The sequence below is a fragment of the Trachemys scripta genome, chromosome 16 (genome assembly GCF_013100865.1).
Source record: "Trachemys scripta elegans isolate TJP31775 chromosome 16, CAS_Tse_1.0, whole genome shotgun sequence".
Taxonomy (NCBI): domain Eukaryota; kingdom Metazoa; phylum Chordata; order Testudines; family Emydidae; genus Trachemys; species Trachemys scripta.
In genome coordinates this window covers 15,613,400-15,631,078 of record NC_048313.1, presented here as the reverse complement: position 1 = coordinate 15,631,078, position 17,679 = coordinate 15,613,400, and the positions used below count along the sequence as shown (strand labels likewise).

Here is a 17,679-nt window from a genome sequence, read left to right as displayed (position 1 = left end):
CACAGAGGAAAGGGCAGCAGAGAAGCTCTGGGACTTCACAGACATAACATCCAAAAGAGGTGGATTATTTACCCGTCTCTCCCAGCCCAGCCCATAAATCGTTAAAAGAAACCCCGGTGAACAATTAGGTTTAAAATACGTTAACAAACAAGAAGCTCTCCCCCCACCCCGAGGCTGCTGCAATTTGGTTCTTTGGGCCCACGATGAAGCACAGGCCTTGCAGGGGGGTGCAGTAGCCAGCCAACGCCGGTCCCTGGCGAGACCCTCTGCTGTATTCGATTGCACATCCCCACCTAGTGGAACTTGCTGGGAAGACAGGAACTTCATGGCTGGTTGTTATTGGCCTCTCTTCGCAGGTTACTGCGGCAGTGTTCCCCTGCTGGCTCCGGGCACATCCTCTGGCTGGAAACGAGACGGTCAATTCTGAAACTGTCTCCAGAACCGTGTTCCACAATCCGAACGTTCATTAATACACTAATTAAATCGCCAGCCCTCGGGGGTGCAAAGAATCCCTTCCACGGCTGACAAATGCAAATGGCTGCAGTGGAGTCTGCCAGCAAGACTAACTCAGGGGCGTGAGCTGGCCCCGTTCATCCCAAGGAGATGTCAGCGCTGACGGCGGATGATAAATTAAAATCTAAACCACTGTTTGCTGATTGGTTTATCCAGGTGTCAGTTGTGGATATTGGGGTGGGTGCAGTAGGACAGTTAGAAGCCGCAGAGGCAGCGCGGCTTCATTCTAGGTCTGATAATGACTCATGGGCCACAAGGCCTCGACTGCACCAACCCTCACAAGACAGGTAAGGGTAACCCACGGGTGGGTAACAACCCACGGGTCGCTGGGGCTTGCTATGCTGGGTGCGGTCACAAGATGGGTACTAGAGCGAGTGGAGAGGCAGAAGGTCTTGATGCAGCCCTGCTGCTACAACCGCCGAGCCAAGAACCAGCTGTGGGGTCAGCCTCCGAGCATTTCTTGGGGGGTGAGGGAGGGAGGGAACCAGCTGAAGGCCAGATCAGGCAGCAGTAGGAAGGGGGTTGTGGGGCCTAATTAACTGAACACACGTTCAGTAGCCAGAAAAACGACCCAGCTAAAAAAAAAGTAACGTTCTGTTTAATTTATTACTGTTTGAAATCCAGTGACATTGACACACACAGTCACCGCCGCCACCCTTGTCAACTGGTGGGCAGCTGGCGGGTTGACCGGTTTAATAAAATACAGTACTAGGAGTGGAGTGCTACACACATGCATCCACAGTTTAAAACTACAGTGATTCAATACTGCAACTGAAACAGTACTGCCATAAAAAGAAAAAAATAGATATCAAGTGTTCCCCGATTCATAATTCTCTTAAACAGTTAATGCTGTAACAAACGCTACTGATGTCAGGACAAGGCAAGACACAAACAGTCCTACATCTTCTCTGCAGTATAAATATGGAAGAGTTTTATACAGTTTACTGAAGTCTGATACTACATTTGTTGCTACCCGTTAGAGCTAAAGCGATACGGCGTGTCCGCTTTGGAAAGATCGGCTCTGGTGGTCTGGACCATGGAATGTTGCTTAATCATCTTCAGTGCCACTTCCTGAGCGATCCTGGAAGACAAGAGGAGATGGACGGGAGAGATTAGAGTGGAGGCATTCCCGTGGCAGGGCTGAGTGCTTAGAGACATTTATCCCATCAGCTTTCCTGAGTCCTCCCAGTCCTTGCTTTTTAAAGAGGGCTCCTCCCGCTCCTGCTACAGCCCCGCGTCAGGTACTCTGCAAACACTAAGGGCTGGTCCACACCAAGCCCCCAGTTTGAACGAAGATACGCAACTTCAGCTACGTGAATATCTTAGTTCGATCTTAAAGGTCCACACGCGGCAGGCAGGCTCCCCCGTCGACTCCGCCTACTCCTCTCGCGGAGCAGGATGACCGGCATCGACGGTGAGCACTTCCGGGATCGATTTATCGTGTCTAGACAAGACGCGATAATCGATCCCAGAAGATCGATTGCTTGCCGCCGGACCAGCGGGTAGTATAGACGTACTCCAAGCTAAACACAGCACCGCACAGAAGCCTAGGTGCCCGCTGTGGATCCGTTACAGACTAGCTACAGGTAAGTACATACAAGGTTACACGGGCAGCAGCTGGGGGTGGAGAACTTACCTCTTCCTGCTCCTCTTCGCTATCGTCGTCACTAACCACTGGCTTGGCCCGGGAGCCGCGGCTGGTTCGCCTGCGACCCTTCAGCCGGTCTTGTGCTTTCTCCTTTCTGCCCAGTTTGATCCTCACCTTGACGGAGCGAGCTGCAGGGAAGCACAAGGAGACGCAGAGAGTCTGAACACTTGCACAGGTTACGGCTCGGCGCTGCCACGCAGCAACAAAGCTTCTGCTGAAAATTAGACCCGTCCTGTTATAACATAGGCATAGTAAGTACGTGGCACTTCTAGAACGCTTTCCATCTCAGGGCGAAAGCAGTGCCTTCTGCTTACCTTCCAACAGCTGCCATCTAAAACCCAGACAAACGCAACACCGTACCTCCAGAGCATCTGCTCTTGCATCAAACTCCCCCCCCTTGCTGCATCCCTGGTAACTTTCACGTTGTCCTTTAACTCGGCTGCTGCTGGAGATCTCCTGACCTACCTGGTTGAGCAGCTCTGGCCTAGAAAGCAAGTGGGAGGAGTTACGTCCCCCATACAGAGAACCAACATGCATTTCCCTTCCTTTCCTCCAAGACAGCCCTCGCGCCTGCAGTCCTCTCCCTGCCCCAGAACAGAGAGAACACAGGCCGGGCAGTGTGAGCTTCCCCCAGCCACAGTGCCCCTGCCAATGTGTCTCAGTGCTGTCCTGGAGAAGAGAGGAGAGGGCAGGGGCCGCGGCCTTAGTTAGCTTTCGAGCTGGTCATCACCCTTTCGCAGAGACCGTCTCCAATGAGCACACGAGAGCTGAATAGGGCAGGCACCTGCATGCACACACTCCTGCTTAGCGGAGGCAGCAGCAGAAGAGTACTCACACTCTGATTCAGATCCTTCCTCTTCTCCTTCCTCCTCCTCCTCACTCTCCTCACCTTCACTGTCTTCCTCTTTCTCAATTTTCTGCCTCACGCTGGTGAAGACGGATTGCAGCACTATCGAATCTTCGTAGATCTAGAGGAAGAAGCCACAGCGGCCTGGGTGGGTCGGCTTCTGGAGAGAGCTGTGGCTCCCCACAGCCATTCCCTGCTCGAGGCACCAGAGCCTTGGCCTGTGTCACACCACGCGACGCCTGCTTAATCTAACTGCTGCCAGCTCACACCAAAGCCTGGGTATTAAGCGTTCGCCATGCTTAGGAATAATCCAGCTTTAACCAGATCAGCTTTTCAGCTTTTATTAGGAAGAAAGGGCTGGCCATCTTGCAATCTAATTGGCTGGCAGGATTTAATGGGATTCTCTAAAAAGGGGTGTTTAGTCCCAATCACACCCGGGGACGAGAGAGGGAGGGTCACTGCCCTGGCCTGAGCCCTGGCAGTGGGGAGGGAGGCGCCTTACCAGAGAGCCTTCCAGATTAAAGGTTTGTGCGTTCTGACACAGCAGCATGACGTCCTTCTCCAGGTCATTCAGGCTGCGGTACTTGTGGTTGCGGATGCGTTCCTGAGAAAGGGGCAAAGGTCAGAGTCACCTCACACATGGCCAGCGATTCAACTGCTCCCTTGCTGGCTTCCACATCACCTAGAACGGCCTCGCAATTAGCACCTGCCAAGCGCACGGCTCCAGCAAGCTCAAGGAAGACCACACACCCCAGGAGGCTGTCTGCCCCTTGGGGCTTTGTTCCCAGCCCTCCCCAATGCACCTGCACAGCTGTGCCATGTAAATACAGGCAGCCTCTGGCAACCCTCAGTCAACAGCCTGCAATAGGCAGTGCTGTTCCCCCACTGCAGCATCTTACACAGTCAGGTGAGTGGCTGTCGTCACAGCCAGCTGCAGTGGCCAGATAACTGGGATCATGAAGGAAAGCTCCCCACACAATTCTGTATTTAGCACACAGCATTGCACCACCAAGAAAGAGGTCTACACCCTACAGGCGCCACAAGCCACAGACGCAGCCAGGTGGGGCCCTGTGGGACAGGCTTTGTGAGAACAGGTGTGGCCAGCAGAGAGAAGGTGCTTGGCCAATGCGGATCTGCAGGTGTGGAGGTATGAGCAGGGGAAGGAGACGCAGGGAGTAGTTGGGACAAGCTTGGGTGGAGCCCAGAGCCAGGAGGGAGGAGGGTGGGAGCAACATTGGGCACAGTTCTGGAGGTGTCACTGAGAAGGTGGAGGGAGGAACATAAGGACAGAGTGCCAAGAATCACAGGACTGGAAGGGACCTCGAGAGGCATCTAGTCCAGTCTTCTGCACTCAAGGCAGGACTAAGTACTGTCTAGACCATCCCTGACAGGTGTTTGTCTAACCTGCTTTTAGGAGGAGGGTGTTTGCACTTTCTCCCTGGGCTGTTTTTTTTTTTTTTTATAAAACTGCCTAGAATCTGGCTCCCAGACTCAGGCCCCAGTTCCGTGCATGCCTCTCGGCCTCCATTTTCATTTTCCTCTGCACCGGTCAATGCTGGGGGAGGGTGAAACCCCTCGCTTAACGAGGCATGACAGTGGTGAGGCCAGGATATGAATGGATAGAGAACAGAAGGCCGAACGGTTCCATTAGCTGCCCAGCCCACCAAGGGTTAACTGATGCTAACTCCACAGGACTCCAGTTCGGTGGGTAGAAGGATGCAGCGGTTTTCCTGGGGGGACTGGAGACAAGTCTGGCTCGAGGGAGGAGGGGATTGCTGGGCAGCACGAGGAGTGGCTGGACGCCCAGCTCCTGGAGCACACCAGTAAGTGCAGGGAGAGAGTTAGCGGGTCCCAGCAGGCCAGCCCATCTCTCGAGGGGGCTGGCCCAAAGCACCTGGCAGCCCAGCTGTCCAACTACAAGACCTGACTAGAGGAGTCCTTGCTCTGTAGAGCTAAAGGCAGGAGGGGGCTCGAGGCAGAGCTTCACGACACAGCGGGGTGGCGTCTGGATAGCTCTCCAAAGGCTTTCAATGGTGGAGAACAGCAGCACTTGGTAAGGGTGATTTGGCTGATCCCAGCTTAAGGGTTGGCCCAGGAACAAGCAAAGATGGAGGAGTGGAGACCAGGGAACAGGTGGGCGTGTAGGGAGCGACCAGGGTAGAGACACAGGGAGGGAGTTGGGCTGGGCCTAGAGGAGAGAACAGGTAGTGGCAGGACAGCAATGGTAGTGCCACAGGACAGGAAGAGGGCTGGGCTGGGCTGTTTCGGATGCACCGAGCTGCATTAAATCACGGTGAAGACACAAATCAAGGATGTGAAGTAAGGGTGCTGCATGGCGCCACGAGCATCCACTGAGGGCGGGCAGGGTTACCTTTATTTTTTTGAAATCCACTGGCTTGCGGATGAGCTCGTAGTACTCCGGGAGCTCTTTGCGAGAAGGCAGCTGGATGAAGACTTCGCTAAGCTGGCGTCCACTACTACTACAAAACAAGGAAGAAATACAAGCTCAAAGACAGAGTCAATCCCCTTCTCCTCTCCCCTGAGCAGCAGCTCCCAGCCTGCCATGCAGAACTGCCACGCAGACAAAAATCACAAGACACCCTTCCACCATGCAGGAGAACGTCCTTTCTTTACCATGGAGGTCTGCTCAGTGCCAAAGGACGGACCATCGAATATGCTAGCCAAGAAGCTGGCAGGGTTACTGTGTTGCCTGATGGTCACTACAGCAAGAGCCTGTCAGCACTTTCATTACAACTCTCTGAAAGCTGGCCCACGTCACTTGACCTCTTTCTAAGCGGCACAAAATCCAGTGGTTCATTAAAGTACGGGGAGGAAAAGCAGCGGTCTGTTTGGAATCAGGCAGGGAAAAACCTGGATGTCTCTTAAAAGGCTCCTAAGACATGGGGCGGGGAAAGCAGACTGCACCAGAGCTTCTAAGCGAAGCAGGCATCAACTCCACTATGCTTCTTCCAGGATGTGCTCTAATGCGCTGGCCAGTCACGATGGTTCAAAACTCACTTAGCATGTTGAGCTGAGACATTTAATACTTCCCTCGATCCAGGGAACTTTTCCAGGCTCTGAGTCAATTAATCAAAAGTAGAGGGTAGAAAAACTATTTGTTCACTGGCCAAATAAAAGAGCCTAGAAAATCCCACAGGAAAGAGTTTGATCTTTTCACGCAGACCACGTGTTTAACTTCTGCTCTGTACTGCCGAGGCCTGAATCGCAACCCTCTGTTAGAAAATAGCAATACCGGCAACTCCCTACGCGCTAGCCAGAAGAGCACTGCAGGGCCACCAGTGCTATCCAGCCGTGCCCCAGCCGTCGTGCAATCAGTAGCGCACGGCACACAACAGCAGGGCTGTCACTGTGCTTGACCAGAAGCTTCCAACAGCATGCCGCTTCGCAGACGTGCACCACGAGGACATTTCAATCCTAAGAAGGACCTAGCAGATCAGCTGATCGCCGGAGAGAAATTGGACAGGAGCTGGATTTGTCTGTCGCTGCAGTATGCCTGCGAGGCAGGGCACAAACTGGGTGGAATGAGGCAATTACAGCCTGACTCCCCAAGTTTACACAACATGCATCCTGGTCCACCCTCCTTTCATTGCCTTAACTGCAGGACGCAATCTCTGCTCGTTTTACACAGCAGCCTACAGAAAACCCACAGACGAGACGTTCCCTGGCAGAGGAATTAGAAACTGCCAGGACTCTGTGAACTTCGTCTTCAGAGTGCTTTGCAGACGTCAGCCACTCCCTGGGAGGCAAGTAAGAAGGACTCCCATTTGAGAGATGGGGAATAAGACAGAGAAGTGCCGTGGGTTCATGCCATGACTGCCCAGGCAGGGACTAGGAGTTGGGTGTTCCTCCCCCCACGTTTGTGTGCACTGGTGGTTAAAAAGACAGAAAAGCAGACCCTAGGCAGGAGTATCGAGGAGAGTGCCCATCCCTTGCTTCTCTTACCTGTCCTTGTATTTAATCACAGCATCCACGATCTTCTTCATTTTTTTGGTGAGGTTGGGGGGGTTTGGGGAGAGCTTTTCGGCGGGAGGCCTGCCGCGCTTTTTCTGCTTTTTGCTATCATCGTCTTTGTCCCGGCTGCGGGTGCTGGTAGTCGGGGTGGCAGAGCCAACGTCAACATCTCGCTTGCGTTTGCGGGAAGATTTCTTCTGACGAACCTCCTCCTCGATCTCCTCCAGCGTGCCCTCCTCTATAGCCTACGGAGGGGAGCAACAGAGCAGCCGCTAGCACTGAGACTGCTGGGCAAAGGTGCAAAGAAAGGGCAAGGGAGCTGCCTGTGAAACGCTAAGCACTGCCATTTATATGAGGCTTTTCATTTGCTGCACTAGTGACCAGAGCGGCCTGCCCAGTGGGGCTGGGGCTGGATGGGCTGCCCCTTGCTTGCGGACAGACCTCCTCCCTACCTGAGACGTTAGTTCCGGCTGTTACAGAAAAGGGGTTCTCAGACTTTTTCATACGGTGACCCCCTTCTCCAGATTGGGACCCCTTCCAATTTACCCATATGGGAAAGGCCCCTGGGTTGGCAACGCATGCTAATGCTCTAGCATTTTTTGGAAGTGATAATGGGCTAAAGCATCTCTGCTCTGCTGAGTGCATTTGTTGAACCACGCGCATGGTTTGGGGCTTTTCCTCTCAAGAACGGAAGGCCTCGACAGACCTGCCTTCCGCTCGTTACACCCAGCTGATCTGACTGTCTCTAACTGCCCTCTGTTTAAATTCAAAGCCGGAAAATGCCCCAGACGTAGGGGAGATTTTTAGGTGAACACGGAGGTATTTTAAGATGAAGAATGTAGCTGCTGGAAGGATATTGGAGGAAAGCAGAGGCTGTCTCAAGGGTTAACCTCCACAGAAGGAAGAGGGGTATTTCTGTTCTCTACAGCTAAATCATCATCTCTAGCTTCCTGCCCAAGAAAAGCTCTTAAGATCCCATTAATGTTAGTTCTTGAGCTGCTGCGGCCTCCCTCTCCCTGCTGCTTATAAACATCCCCTTCAGCAGCACCAACCTTGCGGCTGCCTAGAATCCGGCAGGCACTCGGCTGCCCATCAAGTGCATTCCGCCTGGGAGGCTCAACAGCTGTTAAAGGAGCAGTCAGCTATGGCGTGGCTTCAATTGTTTAAACCCCTCTAGAGCCCTGCGATGGGGTGAGGTGAGTTTTTCAAATACCCAGTACCAGCATCAGATGGCGAAAGAGAAACGGATGTTTGGTAATAAGCGAATGGGTCGCTAATTTCATGCATCAATATGCCCAATTCATGCTACCCAAATCTCCACTACGGGTTTTGAGCAAGAGGCAATTTTCCTGGAGTTGGTAAGGATGGATGCTGGGGGATCCAGCCACCCATCCAAAGATGGCTTATTTTACGCTACGCACCATCGGAGTCTCCAGTACTGGGTATTTTCTTTAGCACACAGACAAAACCACAGTAGAAGCATAGATTTGAGAAGGCCATTGGAGAACGATGCTGTACCATGTATACCTTGAGCCACTGCTTCTCGGTAAGCGAGTCACTGTAGTCCACCTCCTTACGGTGACGTGACCCTCGCCCAAACATCTTCTCCTCCTCCTCCTCACAGGTGAGCCTCTCCACCTCAGCATCATCCTTAATAATCCAGGATGGCAGCTCGTCCTCTTCCATTAGACGTGGCTTTCGCTTTGGATTGCGTGCTTCCTCCCGCCTGCGGTCCAGGTCCATGCGCTAAAATAAGAGGTGTTTGTGGGGGGGACCGCTGGCACAGCGACAGGGGGTCTGTGGCCATTGCCTGAATGCATCTATCGGGGGGTTAGCTGGCCCATTTAGGCGCTGGTTAGTCGAGGCAGGTCATCTCTACAGCAGACGTTGTGGGTCATGCAGCTGACCCCAGATGGACCAGGACGTGACTGATCTCGGCTTTGGAAATATCGAACTGGCCCAGGCATCCAGCAGGTACCAAGGAGCAAGGAATGCCGCAGTACAGCGTGAGCAGCCTCCAGGAAGGGGTGCTCTCTGGTGACTCTTGGTCACGCGGGAGCCACGCCAGTTGGCTCCAGAGGAGTGCTGTTCTGCCATCTTTGAGTGCAAGGCCCTTGGGAAGCTTTGCAGGGGGAGGGATACAGCAGGAATGCAGTGTTTGTGGAGCCCAAGGGGTTTAACAATTATTTAAATACCTACTGATTCATTACAGCTCAACAAATGCATCAGGTTAAGCGCGGCGTGAGCATATTAGCCGGCATAAGACTGACCACTCTGAAGGACAAGGTACTAGAAGAGATCACTGAAACTGGAGACAGACAAGAGCTATTACTGGGGGGCATCTCGGCCAGCTGTCTTCGCTGAAGTTGGATTGTCCCTACGGTGCAGTGTCAGTGTGCGGTTATCGCTTCCATCAGCGTTACTAGCCCATCACCCGATTATCGACTTATCCAGGCTCACAGGAGCCTAGAGCGTCTGATGTGGGGCAGACATGGGCAAACCCACTCCTCCACCCACGTGTATCGACATTAAGAGTACTGCTGAAGGAGTGACATTTTCTAAAGGAGTCTTTTGTGCTCTCTGAGTCACACAGAACATTCTATAGATCTCCTAGCTGAATAAATATTTTGCCTGTCCTACTGCCTTTCATCTGAAGATCTCAATGCACTTTACCAACATACTTTAGTAGCACGGTACGGTAAGTATTTTCCCCCATTACATCTAGGGTAAGCCAAGAACAACAAAGGCAGGGGCAGAACCTGCTCAGACCCTACTCCCCTCCCAGAGCCAGGAATAGAACCCAGGAGCCCTGACTCAGGCCCCACTGCTCTAACCACTAGACCCCAAGACCTTATTCAAGTCAATGTTTGTTCAAACATAACAAGTTCAACTCTATCAGAAATGCCATTGCCTGTATTACCCGGAAGAGAGAGAGGGGCTCAGTTCTCTTCCATGGCCTCTGCCACGCTCACCATAAAAAGGTCAAATTCCTCTTCATGACGGGCAATCATCTGGTTGACCGTTTCATCGTCGGGAACTTCATCTTCTTCCTGCAAGATTTCAAACGCCTGGCTTAACGGCGAGAGAAGCCGCCGCGGCGGTTCACGTGCTGGGAACTGAACACCGAACATTGCTACCATCTGACGCCTGTTCGGCTGCCCATGCGAAATGACTTTTGGTGGTCTCAGTCCAGTGTCTAGTGGACAGGTATCCACATTGCAAGAGACCGCCAGCAGAGCTGGCATCTTTGTTGGCAGTCTCGGCAGGGAGGCCAAGGATTGAATGGGCATGGAGACTGAACTGCCCCTCTCACCTTTAGAGGTGGCTCCTCCAAGTCAGGGTTCAGGCACAGGGTTGAGGCAGTGTGGGGGAAACTTGCACTGCCACTGCCGCTGCCCGTGCTGTATCTGTTCTGTGGATAAATAGAGGACTTCAGTCTCCAGGGCTGTCAATCCGGCACCTTTCACCGACACTACAATTCACTTCAAAAGAGAAACAAGTGTTCATGCTCTTTCCTTCCAGCCCACATGCCCTAGGCCTCGGGGACACAGAGCCAGCCACGCGTTCACCATTCATGCTCTGGAGTAGCAGGGAGGGTGACCTGCACCGCCCCTTACCTCATCCTGCTCCTCGTGCTCTAGGATAGCCTGGAGGAAAGCCCTCCGCTCGTGGCTGGAGGATTTCTGGTCGAACATGCCGGCCTGGATGACCTTCTGATCAACGTTTAGCTTGTACTTGGCTGCAGCCAGGATCTTCTCCTCCACGCTGTTCACGGTGCAGAGGCGGAGCACACGCACCTCGTTCTGCTGCCCAATACGATGCGCTCGGTCCTGGGCCTGCAAATCCTGAAGAGGGGAGCACGTTGTTTGCAGAGTAATTTAAACCTCACTCCTTCCCAGGTAAATATTTGAGCCTTTAAATACATCACGGGAAAAGTATACATGCCTCTCAGAGCTACCTGGAGGACCTCAACAACTCCAGAGGATTCCGTTACATCCGCTGGGAAAGTTTAATTAATCAAAGCAGTTCGTTTTGCTGACTGCTCTTGTACTTGGCGATTCAATGCACATTAGAAAAAATAGGCCACTGTGCCTAGCTATTACAGCAAACTCTTGCGAAAGTGCTCTGCTACTTAGCCTCCCAGGCCTCACCCTCCCTGACGGAGCGGAGTGTCTACACGTGGATTCTTACTGGCTCTGGCGAACCACAGGGTAACGTGGAATAAGAGGATAGCAGTGGGCTTCCGTGTCTTTATACTACATTTGGCGTGGGTGGGATGGGGGATCTTTAACCTCAGTCACTACCAGTGCTAACTGTTAATCATGTTGATTAGCATTGTTAGCAATGATAATTATGCATCAGCCACAAGAGGATCTCCCGCTGTATGCCAGCCCACCCTGCCTGTCGGAGCTGAGACAACTGGGAGACAGGCAAAAGAGAAAAAAAAAAATGTTCTCTACTCTGCTTAACTAACGAATAGCAGAGAAAACATGGCAGCCTTGCTAAGACCAGCCTCTCGAGTGAAAGCCTTCAAGACAGTCTGAGGATGAATTCCAGCTGCTCACTGGTTAAAAGCCAGCTTGCTACATCCTCCTTGCTATTTTAACCAAAGTTAAGAACACACCCTACAGTGTAGACGCATTCTTAGATCCTTGTGTGCCTGTAATGCTGGTTTAACCGCCTCACAGTTCATCCAAGCCCTAGGAGAGGAACACGCTAGTCCTTCCTCTTGCTATTCGAGGAACGCGAGACTCGTGTCCCACGTACACACAGAGAGACAGCCACGCCCAACCCCGTACTGGGATCCCCACCAATTCAGGAGCGTTTTTTACCTGGTGCGGATTCCAGTCACTGTCAAAAATAATCACAGTATCTGCAGACTGTAAGTTCAGTCCCAGCCCTCCGGCTCGAGTGCTCAGCAGGAAAATGAAATATTCAGAGCCGGGCTCGTTGAAGGTCTTCAGCAGCATGCCGCGGTCTTCAGCTTTAGTGGTTCCTAGAAGACCAGGGAGAAGAGAGGGGTCACCATTTTCCTCCCCTGCAAAGTTTTCTATTTAACATGGTCTCAGGACTCCACAGAGCAAAGAGGGGTTCCAGCTTGCTCAGAAAGCGTTGAGCACCTGCACCCGCTGAAAACCAGATCCATTGGAGGTGGCTCAAATCGGGAACTCCTAATATTGTAGCACCCAAAATCAGTAGTCATGACAACAAATTGAGGTGTGTGTGTGTGTGTGTCAAGTGGGAAAGCCCTTTGGGATCTTCCAGGATATAAAATGTAACATAAGGTGATCAATGTATCAAAGATAGCAGGTTACAAACATCCAAGAAGAAGTTGTTGATGCTGGGTGAAATGCCAAGAGACAACACAAGGCCTATGCGCCATGTCAGCCTACAGAACAGGGCTCTTCCTGGAGGCGACTTTCACCAACTTAAAGGAGGTGGAAAGCGGTAAATGGATTAGCCCGTGAACCACCTCCCTAAACTAATCTTACAAGAAAAAAAAGTGTCAAGTATGTACAACCCTGTTAATCCTTTTTCCCCAGTCAAAGGTTAAAGGAGAAACATGTCCAGGAGCAAGTGTGCAATGACAACACTGCAACAGCGTAATCCCACCAGCTTCACCAAGAGTTAGTACATGATGCAATTGTTACGATAGTTCCCTGGGTTCGTTTCATGCATGTTTCCCACGTGTGCTGCTAAGCACATGGCATGGAAAGGAGCACTGGAAGGAGGCTCGTTATCTACACATGCAGGGTTTGACCTACTGAGGTCGCCAAAGCAGAGCATTCAGGAGGGGATTGCAGGTCTCCCTGGTACCAGCTACACTCACCGTCCAGCCGGAGGTATTTGAAGCCGCGGTATGCAAAGTAGTCTTCCATGATGGTCATGAGCGAGGTCATCTGGCAGAACAGCAGCACCTTGTGGTTGGTGGCTCGTAGTTTGGGAAGAATCCGGTCCAGGAGCTCGAATTTGCCAGATGCTCGGTACAGGTCTAGTCTAGTTCACAAGAGAGGATTGGAAATAGGTGAGAATCCGGTGCTAAAAAAAAGGCATCGTCCTCACATGCAAATGAGAACTACCAGTGCTTGTTACATTAATACACTGACCTAATCCAAGTAATTCTTCATTGATAAACCACGCCACACTTAAACTACAAATACCCTCCTTTGTAAAGCTCAAAAGCATTCAACTTACCCCTGTACAATACCTCCAGTGAAACCTAAGTGCTCTGAAAAGGATTCCTGCAATCAAAAACAGAAACACTGTCACACTGATTGCACCAAACTCTTCTATACAAACACAAGTGTCCAACAAATCCACCAAACTCTTGGAATTGCCCTAATGGAAAACTGATCCTCAGGTCAAATAGGTCTAATCGTCTTCTGCTTTCGTATGGCTTGGGTGGATAGCAACAAGTGTATATCTAGGTTTGAGAGCCAGCACATGGCGGCCGGAGCAAGCTGGTGAATGTCCTTCGGGCCCCCGGCAAAGGAACAAAGGGGACACTCAGATACAGTGTGCTCTAGCGTGGTGACCCCAGTTGCATGCAGGTGTTTGCCTCATTTTCCATTTAAAGAGGGTTTGTCCAAGTCTCCCATGCGATGCCCTGATGCGATTCAATCTGCACCAGCCTTTCCAACATCAAATCAAAACCCAGTGGTTCCTGCAGGGTCAACGACGAGCTGTTTGTTTAGAGCGGTCAAAACGCTTCATGTGACTCTCCATGGAGCCGCAGCGTCGCAGTTGGTGTAAGGGTCTTGATTCGGTCCGTAGAGGGTTGTGGGATTTTAATCTCGTCTTTAGCGGGTTCTGCAGGTCATCCTGCAGCGGGATCCCTGCGTTTGCATTGACATGGTTGAGAAAGCGAGATGTCTGAGGAGCTCTTCTAATCTGCAGAGCCTGGATGTGCGACAGGACCGGGAGCCAGTGGTCTGAAGTGGATTGGAGCGTCCCGACACTATGCGCGTAGCGTTATTAAGTTGAATGTCAAGGAGTTTAGCATGACGGCTGTCAGACCACACTGGTGCACAGCATTTAGCTGCACAATATACCAAGGCAATTGTTGCGGTTCGTTGGGTCCATGGACTGGAGCCCCACGATGTTCTGGCCAATTTTCTGATAAGTGCGACGCAAGACCAGATGTTCTCAAGGTGTTGTTGAAAAGTCAAACTCTGGTCCAGTGTAACACCAACATGCTTTGGGTTAGCCTTGCGGCTGACGCTCTCACCGCAGAATTGTGCATCGAGTTTGGTATCAGCCATTTTATCGTTCGGCTGGAAAGCGGTTTAATTATAAATGGCAATAGGTTAATTCATAAGCTATTCAGTGGCTATAGGAAGGCCTGGAAAGAATGTGTAGGAACAAAGTAATTGTAAAGCATCTGTCTGGGGTCACTTGAGGTGCAGACGATCCCAAGGAGCGAGTTGGAGCACGGATTCACTAGTGGAACACTTGTTTTGTTGTCTCTGAGGAGAGACTGCATCCGAAGGGATCAGCCTGACAATGAGCCTTGATTTTGCCATTTTTAATTGATATCACTTCATTGAACACTCCATGTCTGAATAGGTTTAAACCAACATTGGATGCTACAGGGGAACATTTTAAGATGAGACACAGGAACGCTACACAGTGCTGCCCTGAAAATTTACCCTGCAGTGTCCAACAGCTTAGCTCACATAGTACCCATTTTACAGAAAGGCTGATCTATGCACTATGGCGCCTAGATCCTCAGAGGAGCCGGGGGGGAAGGAAAGCTCAGTGGTTTGAGCATTGGCCTGCTAAACCCAGGGTTGTGAGTTCAATCCTTGAGGGGGCCATTTAGGGATCTGGGGCGAAAATCTGTCTGGGGATTGGTCCTGCTTTGAGCAGGGAGTTGGACTAGATACCTCCTGAGGTCCCTTCCAACCCTGATTCTCTATGATTCTATGAACACGGATACAAAAAATACTACAACATTACCTCTATGTGCTGAAACATGTACGGATGGTTACAGATCTTCCTCAGCTGCATGATGGTGTTCATCAGGGTTTTTGTACCACCTTTGCCCTGTGTGAAGAAGACACACAATTACAAATATGTCCACGCAGACACAAGCTGTGCAAGGGAACGCGGAGGATCTGCTCCACCCCCCCACTGCAGTCATGGCATCCTACACTCTTGGCAAAAAACCTGAAATCTCACATGAGAGAAAGCAGATGGGTGCAGCTGAGGACAAAGGTGAAATTATTCAGAGGCCGATCACATTAGCTTTAGTAGCTAACTACGTGTGCAGAACACTGAAGACCGTGAGCGGCTGTTAGAGCATGGATGGGACACGGGATGCACCTTCACTCAGTTTTCAAAAGTGAATGTCACACAGATCTAGTAGCAAAGCTGCCACTTTAGGAGGGGGACCCAATTAAGGACTCCAAAACCTCCTCCATACACTAGCAAGGCCAATTCCCCCAGCCCCACTGCTGTGAAAGCTGCCCAGGATCCACCACCCTTTTGGGCAGTCTTGGGAGAGGCATGCACAGTTTTAGGTCCTGGCTACGTGGAGGAAGCTTGCACTGCCTCTGCTCCCGCTGTATCCATTCTGCGCATTGGGGCTTTAAGGCCATGTCTGCACTACAGGCGCTATGGTGGCATAACGATACTGCTTTAACCCCGCAGTGCAGACAGACAACAGTGACAGAAGGGGTTTTTCTGTTGCTGTAGGAGCTCCACCTCCCCGAGCGATGGTAGCTACGCTGACTGATGCTGCGTCTACACCAGGGGCTAGGTTAGCACAGCCACGGCGCTCCGAGGTGTGGATTTTTCACATCCCTGAGCACCGCAGCTATGTCGACCTAAGCTTTCTCTCTAGACCAGGCCTCAGTTTCCAGGGAGTCAGTGCCAAATGCATTAAGGGGATTTCCTAATGCACAGAGAGCAGATAGGCACCAATGAAAGCAAAGGGGTTTTGGATGCTTAACTACACAAAAATGTCCCCCCTCAAACTGTAGGAGCAACGTGACTGGCAGACAGCGTAGGAAAAAAAATCCAGTTGGGAAACAGGCCCCTGTATGTGAAATGCTCCTCAGCCCTGCTGCATGTAAATGCCGGGAGAGTAAGTAACAAATCAGGGCCCTATTGCCACACCTTTTTATCCTTCTCCGAGCCATCAGTGAGCAGCACGCCCTTGGCCTGCATGTGTCTATACAGCACCCTCTGTAATGCTGACATGTCACACTTGATCACATACTCCACCTGGAAAGCAGAAGAGAGTTTAACCTCACAAACGATAGTAACCAACCCACCGTGATTCTCTGCATGCTCCCAAAACATCTCACTCCTATACCCCCCGTCACTGGCTTGTAGCCCTGCACCACCCCCCTTTGCTGTACTGCTCCGAGCTCTCTGCCAACCATTGGACTGGGACTTATTTCCCAACCAATTAGCACTGTTCTCAAGCTGGCCAGAGTGCTGACGAGACACTCTTTAACCACAGGACTCGGTGTGGTGTCTTTATGATGCTGCTGACCCCAGAAGCGGCAGACTGGGCATACAAGTCACTCCTGTGGAACTGTGGGGCACGAACAGCCATCACTATTCTCCCATCTTCCCCACTTTGAGCCCTATCACCTCAGCGCTAGGGAGTTAAGCCACCAATCCGGTTTGTTCTCCTCAGCCTATTGGGATGAGAATAGCAAACTGAAAAGCTGCAAAATACCATATCGTTGCAGCAGTTCCTAGAAAGGAAACGAATTAAGAGTCCACAGACGTTGGAACGGTTTTTCCCCTTAGCACTGGAGTGCAGAAAGGGAAACCATAAAAAGCAAAAGCCTCTAGTGAGGACAACATGGAATCAGCTGTCAAATGCTGGAGCACAAAGTAGGCAGCTTAACTGCCAACTATCTGCAAGTTAAAAAAAGAATAAATGGGTCAGTTCAACTAACTCATCCCCCACTCCATGGGCCAGGACAGGAGCGCGGTCTCTAGCATTTTCCACTACTTCCTCCTGTCCAACTGTAAATGCTCAAATCTTGGGGCTTTCCCCACTTTCCTCAGGAGAAGATGTCACAGCTTCTCCTATAGTCTCTCACTTCAGCTACATGACGACTTACAGCAAGGATGCAACATAAAACAATGAATAAACTTACAAATAAACCACTATTTCAGTGCAGCATAGTTGATAGATTTTAGAATCATTTAGGCCAGAAGGAACCATTAGATCTAGTCTGATCTTCTGTATAACCGCACAGGCCAGGAATTTCACTCCACTAGCCCTGTACTGAGCACAATAACTTGTGTTTGACTACAGAACATCTTCCAAAAATGCATCCAGAAAGCCTGGCGTGTGTGTGTGGGGGTGGGGAGGGGAGGAGGGGAGGGAGGGTGTCTTTCTTACAAGCTTTACCTTTTCAGGCAGTTGTGCTTCTACCTCCTTCTTTAACCGTCTGAGCAGGAAGGGACGCAGCACTTTGTGCAAACGACGGATAATCAGAATAGTTTCTTCTTCATTCAAATCCACCTATTTTTTTTTCCACCCAGGAAACAAAAAAAACGTTAAAATAACTCGTTGAGTCTCTTTCTCCTCAACGTTTTTCACTTAATACTTCAAGATCCCAATAATAATAACCCCTAGCTCTTGTCTAGCACATTCCCAGCAGAGCTCAAAGCGCTTTGCAAAGAAGGTCATGATTATGCCCATTCTACAGATGGGAAAACTGAGGCTCAG

The 17,679-nt window shown here is 51.1% G+C and overlaps 1 protein-coding gene across 9 annotated transcripts in view; it reads right to left on the bottom strand.

Moving 5' to 3' along the window:
- Positions 1 to 1,094: 1,094 nt before the first annotated feature.
- The window catches only part of SMARCA4 (SWI/SNF related, matrix associated, actin dependent regulator of chromatin, subfamily a, member 4), a 57,653-nt gene continuing 41,068 nt past the window's right edge, over positions 1,095 to 17,679 (bottom strand). For 2 of the 9 annotated variants that reach the window (XM_034791984.1, XM_034791986.1), the window contains exons 21-36: positions 17,359 to 17,472; positions 16,101 to 16,208; positions 14,940 to 15,026; positions 13,176 to 13,222; positions 12,811 to 12,977; positions 11,813 to 11,976; positions 10,598 to 10,825; positions 10,294 to 10,392; positions 9,953 to 10,030; positions 8,499 to 8,726; positions 6,972 to 7,225; positions 5,380 to 5,488; positions 3,511 to 3,612; positions 2,997 to 3,129; positions 2,150 to 2,289; positions 1,095 to 1,594 (exon numbers count right to left, since the gene is read on the bottom strand). In XM_034791984.1, coding sequence (XP_034647875.1) covers positions 1,562 to 1,594; positions 2,150 to 2,289; positions 2,997 to 3,129; positions 3,511 to 3,612; positions 5,380 to 5,488; positions 6,972 to 7,225; positions 8,499 to 8,726; positions 9,953 to 10,030; positions 10,294 to 10,392; positions 10,598 to 10,825; positions 11,813 to 11,976; positions 12,811 to 12,977; positions 13,176 to 13,222; positions 14,940 to 15,026; positions 16,101 to 16,208; positions 17,359 to 17,472 — 2,091 coding nt within the window. In that variant the 3' untranslated portion in view covers positions 1,095 to 1,561. The remainder of the gene's footprint in view (positions 1,595 to 2,149; positions 2,290 to 2,996; positions 3,130 to 3,510; positions 3,613 to 5,379; positions 5,489 to 6,971; positions 7,226 to 8,498; positions 8,727 to 9,952; positions 10,031 to 10,293; positions 10,393 to 10,597; positions 10,826 to 11,812; positions 11,977 to 12,810; positions 12,978 to 13,175; positions 13,223 to 14,939; positions 15,027 to 16,100; positions 16,209 to 17,358; positions 17,473 to 17,679) is intronic. The other 7 variants (XM_034791989.1, XM_034791985.1, XM_034791987.1 and 4 more) reach the window with 7 other exon arrangements.